A 13,031-nucleotide genomic window follows, 5' to 3' on the forward strand; every position below is an offset into this window, starting at 1 on the left:
GCATGAGTCGTTTGTTGCGTCAGTACTGTGTGCCAGGCACGATGTTAGACATCAGGGACACGAGCTGATGAATGTGGTCCTCTCCTTGAAGTTCAGAGTAAGAATAAAGATGTGGCACCCTGTCTCTTGGAACCTTGCCACTCAGAAGAGTGTGTGATCTGTGGACCGTCAGCATAAGCACCACCCGGGAGTGCGCTAGAAATGCAGACTCTCAGTCCGAGATGGAGCGGCATCTCATCCAGGATTCTGCACTTACAGCAGGCTCCTGGGTGAGGCCGCTGCTGTCAGCCCAGGGGCCACTCTGAGTAGCGAGGTCTGAGGGTACTCTCCTTGAGCTGGTTCTTTAGTTAGACCCATGTGTCTTTGCTGGCCTCCTATCAGAAGGGTGGGTCACTGAGGATGCCCTTTGTGTGCCTCCAGGAGCCCTTGAGATACACGGCCCAGTATAGCTGTACCTTGTCATAGCAGTGTAACCTGCAGTGGGGCTCAACTTAGTTCATCTATCAGCATTCAGAGTGTCTGGGGTAGAATGTGTAAAGACTAATGAAAACGAGATGGCCAAGAAGTTGCCAAATGGTGAGTGGAACTGGGGTAGTTGGAAGGAAAAGAGATACTTTCTGGGAAGCCTGCATGCCTGAGGCAAATGCATTGGTATTTTATCATTCAACAGTGAGGAAGGGCCAGGACCACTTTAAGCAGAATTCTAATTCTGAGCATTATTGCTGTGATCCGGGTGGAAAATCGTGAGGCCAATATAAAGGAGGAGAAGCTAGATTTAGGACTCAGGGATGGCATCACCAACTCAATGGCCATGAGTTTGAGCAAGCTCCGGGAGTTGGTGATGGACAGGGAAGCCTGGCGTGCTGCAGTCCATGGGGTCGAAAAGAGTCGGACGCGACTGAACTGAACTGAGGAGTGTTGAGTCAAATCGGTTACATGTGGCCCAACCAGGAGAGAAGAGAATCTAGGTTGGTGCTCAGGGGGCAGGCTCTGAGAGTACAGGAGGAAGAGGGATCTGGGATCGAGGTTTCCCTCTAGGATAGGTGGAGGGTAAGAGGTTGATGGGACATGTCTGGTAGGTATTGAGCCATACAGTCTGGGGGCTCTGTCTGGAAGGTGGTCGGGCTGGCGCTGCACCCACAGTATTGGGTAGATACTTGGTCATGGTGGGTTTGCAGCTCCAGGTGTGGATCAGATCATTCGGAGAGGACCCTCAGAGTGAGAAGAGAGGTGCGTGGAGCCTAGGGCCCTGTGAAGCAGAGCCCTCTGAGGAGCCTGAAAAGGGGACACCAGGAGAGGTCAGATCACTGTCTGCGATCCCAGACAGTGGTTCCGGATGGGCTCATCTTGTTTTTCACTCTTTAAAAGTGGTGGAGTGATATTCTCACAGGCCTGACATGGTTTGTCATTGTCATCATCGTTGATGGTGAGGGTGGTCCTTTGTTTCTTTGTTACTGTTTGGTTGTTTCTAGCTTACCAGTTTCTTCTGTGCATTTTTTAAGGTCCTTTCAATCCTGGTCAGGGCAGTGATGGATGGGATGGCCGATCGTAGTGGCGATGTTGCAACTGGCCTCAGAGGAAAGCTGCAGGAGTTATTTGGCAGAGTGACTTCAAGAGAGACGAATGATGGAGAAATCTGGAGGCTGTATGCCCAAGTGTATGGAAACGGGCAGAGTGACAAGCCTGACGAAAATGAAAAGGTGAGTCCTTCCCAGTCCTCTGAGGCTCTTACCTTCTATTTGAACACACACAGGGTGAATCTGCTTTTTTGATGGTTGGAGGGAGACTAATAATTTGAAAGATAAGATTAATATGCTCATATTTTCACTTATGATGCAGTCTTTTAACATAAGCACCCTGAATTGTGGACAGGTTAGGATGTATAAACATTCATCTTTTTTCTTTCCATGAGTTTTTCTTTAATAATTGTTCTGTTTCCCAAAAAAGGGTCTCTTTAACCTGCTTTCCTTGCAAGCCGTGAACAGCTGGTTCTCGTTATTTACTCCACACCCCTTTCTGCAGGCTCCTCGCTGAAGACTAAGGTAGATGGTACAGGGACAAAGGAGTGTTTAAATCTGAGGTGGAGACTATGAAAAGGAGATAGAAAAGGAGCTCGATAAGACTATGGGAGAGGAGCTTTTAAAGTCTAAACATAAATGTTATGCAAAGGTTGCCCGGCCCCTTTCTTGTAAGTGCAGGGGAACACAGTCAGCTTCTTATCTTAGAATGTAAAAGAGGCCTCCAGAGTTTCCAGGGTTGGAATACTAAATGTTTTGTGTTCTTTTCAAAACATCCACAACAAATCAAATGTACTTGTATAAGTTTGGAATTTGCCACAGTACAGCTAATCTGTGGGATTCTTAGCTGTTCTCTCCCCCGCTTCAGTCCACCCAGCTGGCTCCCGGCAAAGCCTTGTCAGCCTGGAGAATACATACTCAGACGCATGTGTGCACACACTCCTGCTTTCTGTCCTTCTCTTCTTCCTGAATTCTGTCCTCTCTTACGGCATTAAGGATACTCTGAATTCTCTGATATGTGATTTCTCCCTCAAGGGTGGGGAGGTTGTAAAAGAAAGTTGTTTTAAGCATCTGTGTCATTACTCACCTGCCAGTAATCCCACAGTTTTCACCAAGTTCACACCTCGTTCTCTAAACTGGTCTCTTAAGCTGATGTTTACAAATGCCAGGGAAATGTGTATACTTCTTATAGATTTGCAAACCCTGCCTTTTAATTTTGGGAGGGAAGTGTCTCCATTCAGACACGCCCATTTGATTTAACTGCTCGTTGCTGATGGATGTGCATCTGTATCCCTTCTTTGATGAGAATAATGCGGAGACTGTGCTGCATAACGCAGAGGCTGGCTTTTCAGCTGGAATTAGTTCCATATGACTTCCAGGAAGCAGAGTTTGAAATGTGAATTCTGCTCATTTTGAATGCTGTTCTTTTTCTTTCCTCAGGCGTTCCAGTATCTCTCTAAGGCATACAAGTGTGACACACAGTCCAGTTGTTGGGAGAAAAATATTACGTCATTTAAGGAAGTGGTTCAAAGAGCCTTAGGACTCGCACATGGTACTTGATGTAATGTTTGATATCCATGGTATATTTTAATGTATTTCTACTGATAGGAAAACATATTAGTCAAAAGCGAAATTCCATTTCAAATATTTCAGATTATTTCATTGTATTAGAATTTTTGTAGTTAATTCAGCAAACATTTATAGATTAACTATTATGTAGTAGGCACCCTTGGAGAAGGCAGTGGCACCCCACTCCAGCATTCTTGCCTGGAGAATCCCAGGGGCGGGGGAGCCTGGTGGGCTGCCATCTATGGGGTCGCACAGAGTCAGACACGATTGAAGTGACTTAGCAGCAGCAGCAGCAGTAGGCACCCTAAAACAATGAGAAAAAATAGGCTAGAGGCTTAAATAGCATTTGAATAAGTGACAGATGGATAGGAAATACCTTTACAACTGTGTTTAATCTTCACACAGAAGTAACCTCCTGCGTTGATGATCTAGTAGTAAGAAAATCTGAACTCATATTCTTCTTTTGTAAATGAAAATATTAAGAGTACATAGATTTCTGGAGTGCATAGCAGTATATTTTAATGTGTGGTATTTGAGGGGAGAAATAACCTTACCTAGAAAATTGTATGCCTTTTGGGGAAAGATATTCCAGATAAAGGCTGCTTTTAATTATTTGCATTAACGAAAAGTATACTAGTTACAGGCAACAATGCACTTTTATATTTATGTTTGAACACAGGCATGTGATGCCCTGGGAATGCAATTCAAATAAAATAATGAAGCCACACTGTCAAGGACTGAATCACAAGGACTGTGAATCTATCCTAAAGTCCTCGTGTAACTTCTGCAACTAACAGTTGCCGCAAATAGGGCGCCAACAAGGGGCGATTATGAAGGGCAGACCTGTGGACTCAGGTGGCCCTGAGCTCCAGGACCAGCTCTACCACATGCTAACTCGGTGACTTGGGGTCACCGTTACTTACCTTCTCTGACCCTTGGTTCCCTTGTCATGAAAATGAGGATAATACCAATGGTTGTTACGAAGAATAATTAAAAGCATATTGAAACAACAGGATCTTAAGCATGGTGTAAATGTTAATCCCGTACCTCCTCACCCCCGCCCTGTTCTTTCTGTAGTAGAGGATCTGAGTTGGGTGATAAGGGACCCAAAACTAAAAAGGGAGAAATGAGTAAGAATAAAGCTTAACTTGGCCTTGAAAAAAGTCAAAGAATGTTCAAACAGTTTAGAAATGGGCTTAGTAGTTAATAATTCTACTTGTCATCGACAAAAAGATATAAATATCCAATTTCCTGGGCCACCCACCCCTTGACAGATAAGGTAGAAGTTAGACTCTGTGTAGCTGAAACTCAGTATAGAAGAGGTTCAGATACTTTCTGACAGGCCAGTGGAAGGAGGGTCCAGGGTGGCTGGAATTTACAAAGCTTGTGCTGGCCTCAGGGTAGGTGGGCTCAGGTGGAGTTCATTCTTTAAAAGTTCAAAGGCCTTTGGCCTTTGTGGATACGGGACTACTTCTGGAGGAACCCTTGCTAAGGTATATTATCTACATAGTTATAGCAGGGTGCAGTTTGCTTTGAAGAACTTATCTGAGCTATTTCAACTTGCCAACCCTAAACATTTCTGTGAACAGCAGGTTCTGTATCAGTCAACACCAAGATATTTTCTGTAATCACTAAGTGGTAGTGTTAAACCTGTCAAATATAAATAGGCAGGTTAAAGAAGTACTCCAGGAAAAAAAAAAATCTTCATTTTGCACCTTAAAATTGATTTCAAACTATTTTTGGCACACTTTTTTCTCCTTCTGAGAAATACTTAGAGAAAAACAAGTGTCTCTTTATGTTTCCCTTTGACTTGAATGAATTATGTGTTCGTGCTCCTTATGGCATTTTAAGCATACCTGAGTGGATGCTTAGTGTTCGTTTCTAGTGATATTTTAGATTTATAAAGATAAATCTTAACCTTGTCTTTGTTGCTTTTGTGTAGCCATGCTCCATGGAAGAATAAGCTGAGTTTCTCTGTTATTTCTGTTCTCTTTTTTTATCTTTCTCCCAATCACTGTGCTCCATCTCACCCAATTCTGGAAAAGGAAATATGACATTAAAAAAAAAAAAATCTCTATATGATTTATTCCTTTTCGGGTTGCTATTCTGAAGCATAGACATGTGCTCCAGAAAGCTTGGTAAGGGTTTCCGCATAGGGTTGGAGACCCTTCTATAACAATGTTGTCATTGTGTACCCGTTGTTCTGTCTGGAGGCTGTTCATTTACAGTCTGTGTTGTTCTGTTTTCTGGGAATGGGTGGGCAAAAGTTCATTCCTTCTTTGCCATCCAGGAACTTTTAAAATCATAGTTATGCATTTTAACTACAGTCTGCCTGGAGGAAGCATAGCTGTCTTGGATTTCCTGATGATTTGAAACAGCAGGTTATTTCTCTCTCTCTGTCTCTCCATCTCTAATGCCTCTTGAAAATAGGATTGAGGGGGACTAATAGAGTGTTTGTCTCTTTGCTCTCTGTTTTGTTTTTCTCAAAATGACAAGGATTGAAAACAGAATCACAGCTGTTTTTGATATGTCACTAGGTACTAAACAACCCAAGTATCTCACTTATGGTAGTTACAACCTTCCTCTATTATGGGACACAGACATCATAATCCTCAATATCTCCAGGTTAACCTATGCCCTTTAAAAATGAGTGTGACATTGTTGACTCCCATGCATCCTTTCAAAATCTAGTTATTATTTTGGAATAGGAATGCCAGACATAACTCTCATGCCATAGAAGGTATTAATGAATGACAAACCTATTTTACCAGGCACACACAACCTCTGCTAGTTTACATACAGGAAGAAATCTGTTGTTCTAAGATATCCCTGTTCTAAGGTACAGGGTATTGAGTAGACTTCAGTTGCTGCACTGTTTGCTGCTAAGTCGCTTCAGTCGTGTCCAACTCTGTGCAATCCCATAGACGGCAGCTCACCAGGCTCCCCCGTCCCTGGGATTCTCCGGGCAAGAACACTGGAGTGGGTTGCCATTTCCTTCTCCAATGCATGAAAGTGAAAAGTGAAAGTGAAGTCACTCAGTCGTGTCCGACTCTCAGCGACCCCATGGACTGCAGCCCACCAGGCTCCTCTGTCCATGGGATTTTCCAGGCAAGAGTACCGGAGTGGGGTGCCATTGCTACGCTGTTTAGTGGAGTTTTAAAATAGGTTCTGGTTATTGATCTGTTTGTAGGAACAGAAACAAGAAGGAGTCAGTGGAAAAATCTGAATCATTATATTTTTACAAAGCTCTTCACTTGTTCTTTAAAAACCTTAATAGCCAGGCCTTCTGCTAGAAAGGGTTATAGCCTCTGTTGATAATTCAAGTTTAGGGAAAATGGGCTCCTCAGAATGCGGGAGGCAGAGTTGTTGGAATGAGTGACCGTCTTCTCCCCTGCTCGGTGCTCATGGTTACCAGGCATGGCTCAGCGACCGGAGAGCCTGGTCATGCTCACCTTCCCTAAATGCAGGCACCTGGGTTGTTGACATCTCTTCTTCCAGAGTGGTGATACAAGCCCCAAGTATGGAAATACAGTGAGAATTGAGCTGTGAGAATTGAGCTATGAGTATCTGGCATGTCACTTCCCTGGGCTGGTGTCATTGGCAATTGTGAGTCCCCACCAGGGACGCGGTACTTTGGGAAGCCATGTTAAGATGAACTACATCTGTTTTTGTGTGGGCATCTTGTCTCTACCTAATTTCAATAATCTGTGCTTCTGTGCTTTTTTAGAGTCTATTCCCAACAGTCTATAACTCACCAGAAAACACTCATTTTCCTCAAAAGTCTCCTTTGAGCAATAAATTATCCTTTTTAAGGGATAAAAGGGAAAATTATGCACATAACTTATTTTCCTTTTACTAAAATAAAGACTTTCCACGTAGAAGCATTTCTAAAGTCTGTTACTATAAAATGCTAATGAAATAATTGGATTTTGTGCCTTTAAATTATCATCATTATCAATTTTTAATGGATGTTTTCCATGTATTTATCTTCCAGTGGCTATTAAATGCAGTAAAAACAAATCCAGTCCCCAGGAGGCTATACAAGTGCTGTCTTCAGTTCGACTCAATTTACGGGGCTTATTATCTAAAGCAAAGGTGAGAGTGAAATGTGAAGTATTTAGAATTGTCATAGGAAAAAAAACTTTTTGGTGTCAGCCAGCTGCTCTTAAGTTTTCTTTACATGAGGGATAACTTTAGGCCCACGTTTTATTTTATTTTTAAATTTTGTGTATTTATTTTTGGCTGTGCTGGGTCTTCGTTTCTTTGCATGGGCTTTCTCTGCTTGCAGCGAGTGTGGGCTGTTCTTTGTTGTGGTGTGCGGCTTCTCGTTACAGTGTCTTCCCTTTGTGGAGCATGGATTCTAGGTGCGCAGGCCTCATTGGTGTTAGGCTCTAGAGCACAAGCTCCGCAGTGGTACACAGGCTTTGTTGTCCTGAGGCACGTGGAATTTTCCCAGAGCAGAGATTGAACCTGTGTCCTCTGTAATAGCAGGAGGATTCTTATCCACTGTACCTCCGGGGGAGTCCCTCCCATTATATTTTAGACATTAGCCCCCAGGTGGTTGTGCTGGTGAGGAGATCATTGACCTACTGACTAAACCACCCTACTCACGGGTAACTTAGGAATCTTTGAAATTAATATTTATAATCCCACTCTTGATGCTTTCTTTAAATTAAACAGTGCTCTTCTACTTACATCACTTTTTCCCCAAATGTGGCATATATACCACTAGTAGCACTTGGGTAGATGTTGGTATTTTAATATATATTTATTTCAGTGCATATTAGAAAAAGTGTAAGTAGCAGTCAAATCTATAATTTCATGATATTATTGCTTATTTTCTATTTACAGTAGTGTTCTAATGTTTTCCTTAAAAAATACTTTTATTTAAATAAAAAAATTTATTTAGAGACAGATATTAAGTAGGTGATGTATGGATTTGACAAAAATGTTAAGGTAGATGTCAAACTCAGGTTTGACAACTAAAACATATGCTATCAGTTTACAAATACCACCCTGTGAACCGGTGCTAGGAGGGGGACAGCTGAGAGTCGTGAGGGAGCTCTTGAGGAGATTGGACTCCACATCTCTACCTGTGACAGATCAGGTTTGGGACAGAGCCTGGGAAATCTGTATTCAGTTTCCCAGGTAGTTCTAACATGTAAACTAGGTTTGGAGTATACCCCTGGGAACAAAATTTGAAGTAATATAACTTCTAGTACAAATTAGCACTTTCTTTTCTAATCTTTATTTGCCTTCCCTTTTTAATCTTGGGTTGCAGCTAATTTTAACTCACTTCTGAGAGCCAAATTCATGGCATGTGAAGGTCACTTTTGGACACAGGTAAAGACCTTTCCAGAGAGTGCATTTTTATTAATTGCTTAATCTTTTCAGATCAGAGCAGCATTTTTGCCTCTGTGTAGATTATTTTGCTATCTTAATGAGTGTGCCTGCTGGAACCAGGTTTCTATAATCTGGGAGAACTGTATTTTCTCCCAGTTTGACAGCACAGCTTCAGATTATGTGTGTCTCAGAAAGCTGTAGGAGCTCTCTTAAATAAGGTCAAGGTAGCAAACTTTTTGTGACTCTTATTCCCAAATTAGCAGCTCAGTTTCCTAGTTTCGGTGAGGTCATCAACTTACCCATGATTGTTTATTTCTTCAGGATGTACTCCACAAATTTCTCTTCTCTGTGCAAAGCTTATAATATATTAATTATACATAAACCTACACTTATATATGACTTCAGTAGTTTTGTAATGTAATTTTACTTATTTATTTTTGGCTGTACTGGGTCTTCACTGATGCACACGCTTTCCTCTGGTTGCAGTGAGTAGGGGGCCACTCTCTAGTTGCGCTGCTCGAGCTTCTTACTGCAGTGGCTTTCCTTGTTGTGAAGCAGGGGCTCCAGGGCACGTGGGCTTCAGTAGTTGTGGTTGCCAGGCTCTAGAGCACAGGCTCAGTAGCTGTAGTGCATGGCCTTGGTTGCTCTGCGGCATGTGGGGTCCTCCTGGACGAGGGATGGAACCCGTGTCTCCTGCACTGGCAGGCAGATTCTTTACCCCTGCGCCACCAGGGAAGCCTGATTTAAACAGCCTTGTCTGTACTGTCCAATCCGTTCATATTGTGGAATTCCAGACATTGAAAATGAGGCCTCAGGACATCTGTGTATAGATTTTGTTCTCATTAGATCTCAACTGGATTATCCAAAAATGGGAAAAATTGCTTCCCAATACCTCCTTTGAAAGCACCTTTTTGCATATAATATTTGGGAGCCCCTGATTTTATAGTAAATCATTTTTACTTTTCTGCTTTATAACAAATTGGATTTGCTAAAAAGAATTGCCTTCCCAAAGAACACTTTTCCAGAACACTTTAAAAAGTGAAAGTGACTCAGGATAACTGTGTTAAATAATAGGCTCAGTTCGCACAAATCTCTGGTCCTTTCCTGCCAGGCTTGGCACATCATGGAAATAAACTCCTAGATAGAACCTAGAAACTCACCTAAAGTCATCCAGTTCTTGTTCGGCCAGGACAGGGTAATTCCTCAACCCTCAGCACCCCATGCTTGTACAGATTTGCTGCCAGGGTGGTGGGGGTGGGGGGTAGGTGGCATGAGGGCAGTTGGTGAGAATGCCAGAGAGCCTGGAGACAGAGCAGATATAGCACTTACGCTCCATGGGACCCTCAGCAAATTTTTCTTTTCTGCCTAAGCCTCAGTTTCTCTCTGCTTCCTCCTTACTTTATAGGGAAGTGAGGCAGATTTGTGATGATTTACAAGCGCTGTAATTCTTAGTAAAAATAAATATGCCATGTAAGTCCAAGCTACTTTGCTCAGAGGTGTTTTTTCTACTGATCACATCACAGTGGTTGGTATGTCAGTCTGTTGTGAAATGCTGTGTAAGACGTGACTACACAGTTATGTGGCAGAGCTTTACAAAACAGCTCTGTGCTCCATAAATCACTGTAGGAAACTCTAAGCTTATCATGGTGATGACGCCTTCACTCAGAACATCTTCAGGATTCCCTTTTTAGAATAGCTGTCAGAATGATTGCTGTCATCTGTGGTGGTGGTGGTGGCAGATAGTCATATTTTAATGATAAGTTTGATTTTTGTAAACAAATAATCTCAAGTGTGATGAAAAAGATAGATGGTAAGCTGAGTAAATTACATTTCTGATTAAAACACACACACACACACACACAATGTGGTCATAAAATCCTGAAGCTAGTTTTCCTGGGTGCCTGTACTGACTCAGCAGGCAGTTCCTAGAAAGGCATTCCAGAATGTGCCAGCCATGGTGGTGTTACTGAAGGATGCTGCGGTATTCCCCCACCCCAAAGCAATTCCTTTTACAGAAGGAGCTCACTTTTGTTTTAATGTGCTGGACTTTTTTGTTTTTACCCAGTCTTGATGATTGTTGTGGCCTCTGAGTCCTAAGCCATAATTAATTTTCAAATAGCATAAAGAGTATGATTTATATGAACTTGAATATAAAATGTATTTGTTTTGCTTGTACACACAACGAATAGATTTGTTTTGTTTCGATGAATAATGTCTATTTATCCAAAGACCATCTTATGACATTGAAATGAATAATACAATCAATATTCAGGATAACCATTTCTAAGAGGAGAACCCATTTGAATTTACAAGTTGAAGCATGTTGTTGGATTCATCCATTGCTGCAGCTTGTTCATTTCCAGGATGGTGAATGGAACAAACACGACTGTTGCTGCTATAATGTTGTGTTTTTATTATACAAAGGGAATTTCAATTCTGTACTCTGTGTCTGTGCTTCTTTAAAGAGATGGTCATTGTTTTGATAGTTCTGCTTTGTTCTTTATGCTGCAGCAACTTTTTACAGACGCGGCAAGTGGAGAAATTGCCAGGGAATTAGCTGATGAAATAGCAGCTATGGACACCTTAGTGACAGAGCTTCAAGACCTAAGCAACCAGTTTCGAAATCGGTATTGACCATCCTGGGAACAGTTTCTGGAAAAGGTGTTTCACTTTCTAGAATTTCTTTTATATCTGTGTATCTGAAACTCAAGATAGTGATTTTTTAAATAAATTTTTCTTGTATGGCTAACATTCTTTTGTGATTTTTTTCCAAATGCTTGAACTTTGTGAAATACATTAAATGAAATGTTCCTTTCCTCTTTCTTTAGGCTTAATTACAGTTGAATTCACTATTTTTATTATTCTTGAAGTACTTCAGCACAAAGAGAGGGGAAAATGTAGTTTTCTTTTTAGCGTGGAGTTTATTCTCTCTCAGCCTAAAATGAATTAGATCATTCTCTGGAAAAAGTCTAAACAGGGGAAAAAAATCACACACTGCAAGTTTGTGGAATCATTAGATTGGCTGGTATATTATCCAAAAGTGATAAAAAGAGTACGTTCGATGATGGAAACCTTTACACTTCTTGAGATTTTGTATTTGGGTCAGAAAGATACAGACTTGGCTAAATTAGGAATATGGGTATGGTTTAACTTCTAAATCAGGAAAATGAGAGAAAAAAAATGACATAACTCAAATGTTGACTCAACCATTAGCCACTAGTAACCGGACTGACCCTCCTCATTGTGCATACTGCCAGCCTTAAAGATGGTTATTTAATAAGGTTATGATGAGTGAAGACAGCTATAAATGGTGCCATATTACAAAAATGCCAAAGTAAAATGTTTTCATAGTAATGTCTATGGAAACAAATATTGAAGGCAGCAGCTGAATTTAATAATCTTACTTCAAAAGTCATAGTAAGGAATTTGTAGTCCTGGCTTTGGTTGCTGAATATTCGGTCCTATGCATAAGTCATTGACCCTTGCTATTTTCCATGTTCTTATTTATAAAATGTGAATAATTTTATTCCTTACTGCTGTGTGACTTTCTGCTGCCTTTGGAAATTTAAAAATACAGAATGTAAGTATTCTGAACATTAAAAAAAAAACTTTAAGAAACTTTCATCAGTGAATTTTGGTTATAAATGCTTAGCAGTGCTTCTTTTCCTTAACCATATGCTTCACTTTTCTAGTATCATATTGGCCTTAAAAAACAAAACGAAACTGTTGATACATGTCTCAAAGCAGTTTCTCTTGAGGAGACACAGTAACTATGAAGAAGAACAATAAGATGGTGCGGTAGCATGGGTTAAAGTTAAATGTCCACTTGTGCCTTTTATGGGAGCCATTGAGGAGTGAGTGGATAGATGGATGATTGGATAGAAGGAATGAGATTTTAAGATTAAAACCTTTTTATTAGTGTCTAGCTATGAATCCCAATAGAAGACTAGTACTGAAAAGGGTAAAGATTTTAGGAATTACGTAGAAGATTGAAGAGGAATTTCCAGATTTTTAGTTCTCAGTTTGCTTTCTTTGGGTTGAAGGTAGAATGGCCCTGGTAAATGTGAATTGTCACTAACCAAGTCACTAAAGGATTGTTGCCTTCCAGTCTGTTCTCAGATGCTATAGTGAAACAAAATCTCCAGAAGCTGCCCTACACCTCTTTTTTCTTGGATTGGTTTCACAAAAGAGCTATTAGGTACCTTCTTTTAAAGATACAGACCTATTAGTTGTTTAGTAATCTTACTAGGTGAGTGAATGTTAAGTGAATGTTTAACATAGTTAAAGGAAATGTTGTGGTGTTGGGTGGGTGACTATGGTAAAGTAGGAAAAGCTTGACTTTTAACAAAACCTTGTCTCTACCACCTCCTACCACTTGATACTTAACACTCTGGTACTTGATTTTTCCATCTGTAGAATAACTGTTGTGATAATAGTACCTCCTATCAAGTTCTTAATATCACTTACAGCACTTTAACCTAGCTGCAGAGTCAGTAACACAGTATCTGTTTAAACAGCTATATTTCATTTCCTATAGGGTCTTTGGTGCTCTGTATTGCTATGTTATGATTTAAATATTTGCTGTTTCCAAATGAAATTATA

At 40.9% G+C, this 13,031-nt stretch overlaps 1 protein-coding gene across 1 annotated transcript in view; it reads left to right on the forward strand.

The window, feature by feature from the left end:
• TTC27 (tetratricopeptide repeat domain 27) overlaps nucleotides 1-11,158 on the forward strand; it is a 179,689-nt gene extending 168,531 nt beyond the window's left edge. Inside the window, exons 17-20 of the mRNA XM_052648906.1 lie at nucleotides 1,503-1,700; nucleotides 2,958-3,069; nucleotides 7,081-7,181; nucleotides 10,941-11,158. Of these exons, the coding sequence (XP_052504866.1) occupies nucleotides 1,503-1,700; nucleotides 2,958-3,069; nucleotides 7,081-7,181; nucleotides 10,941-11,063 (534 nt within the window). The 3' untranslated portion in view covers nucleotides 11,064-11,158. The remainder of the gene's footprint in view (nucleotides 1-1,502; nucleotides 1,701-2,957; nucleotides 3,070-7,080; nucleotides 7,182-10,940) is intronic.
• Nucleotides 11,159-13,031: the final 1,873 nt, after the last annotated feature.

The sequence above is a fragment of the Budorcas taxicolor genome, chromosome 11 (assembly GCF_023091745.1).
Source record: "Budorcas taxicolor isolate Tak-1 chromosome 11, Takin1.1, whole genome shotgun sequence".
Lineage (NCBI taxonomy): Eukaryota > Metazoa > Chordata > Mammalia > Artiodactyla > Bovidae > Budorcas > Budorcas taxicolor.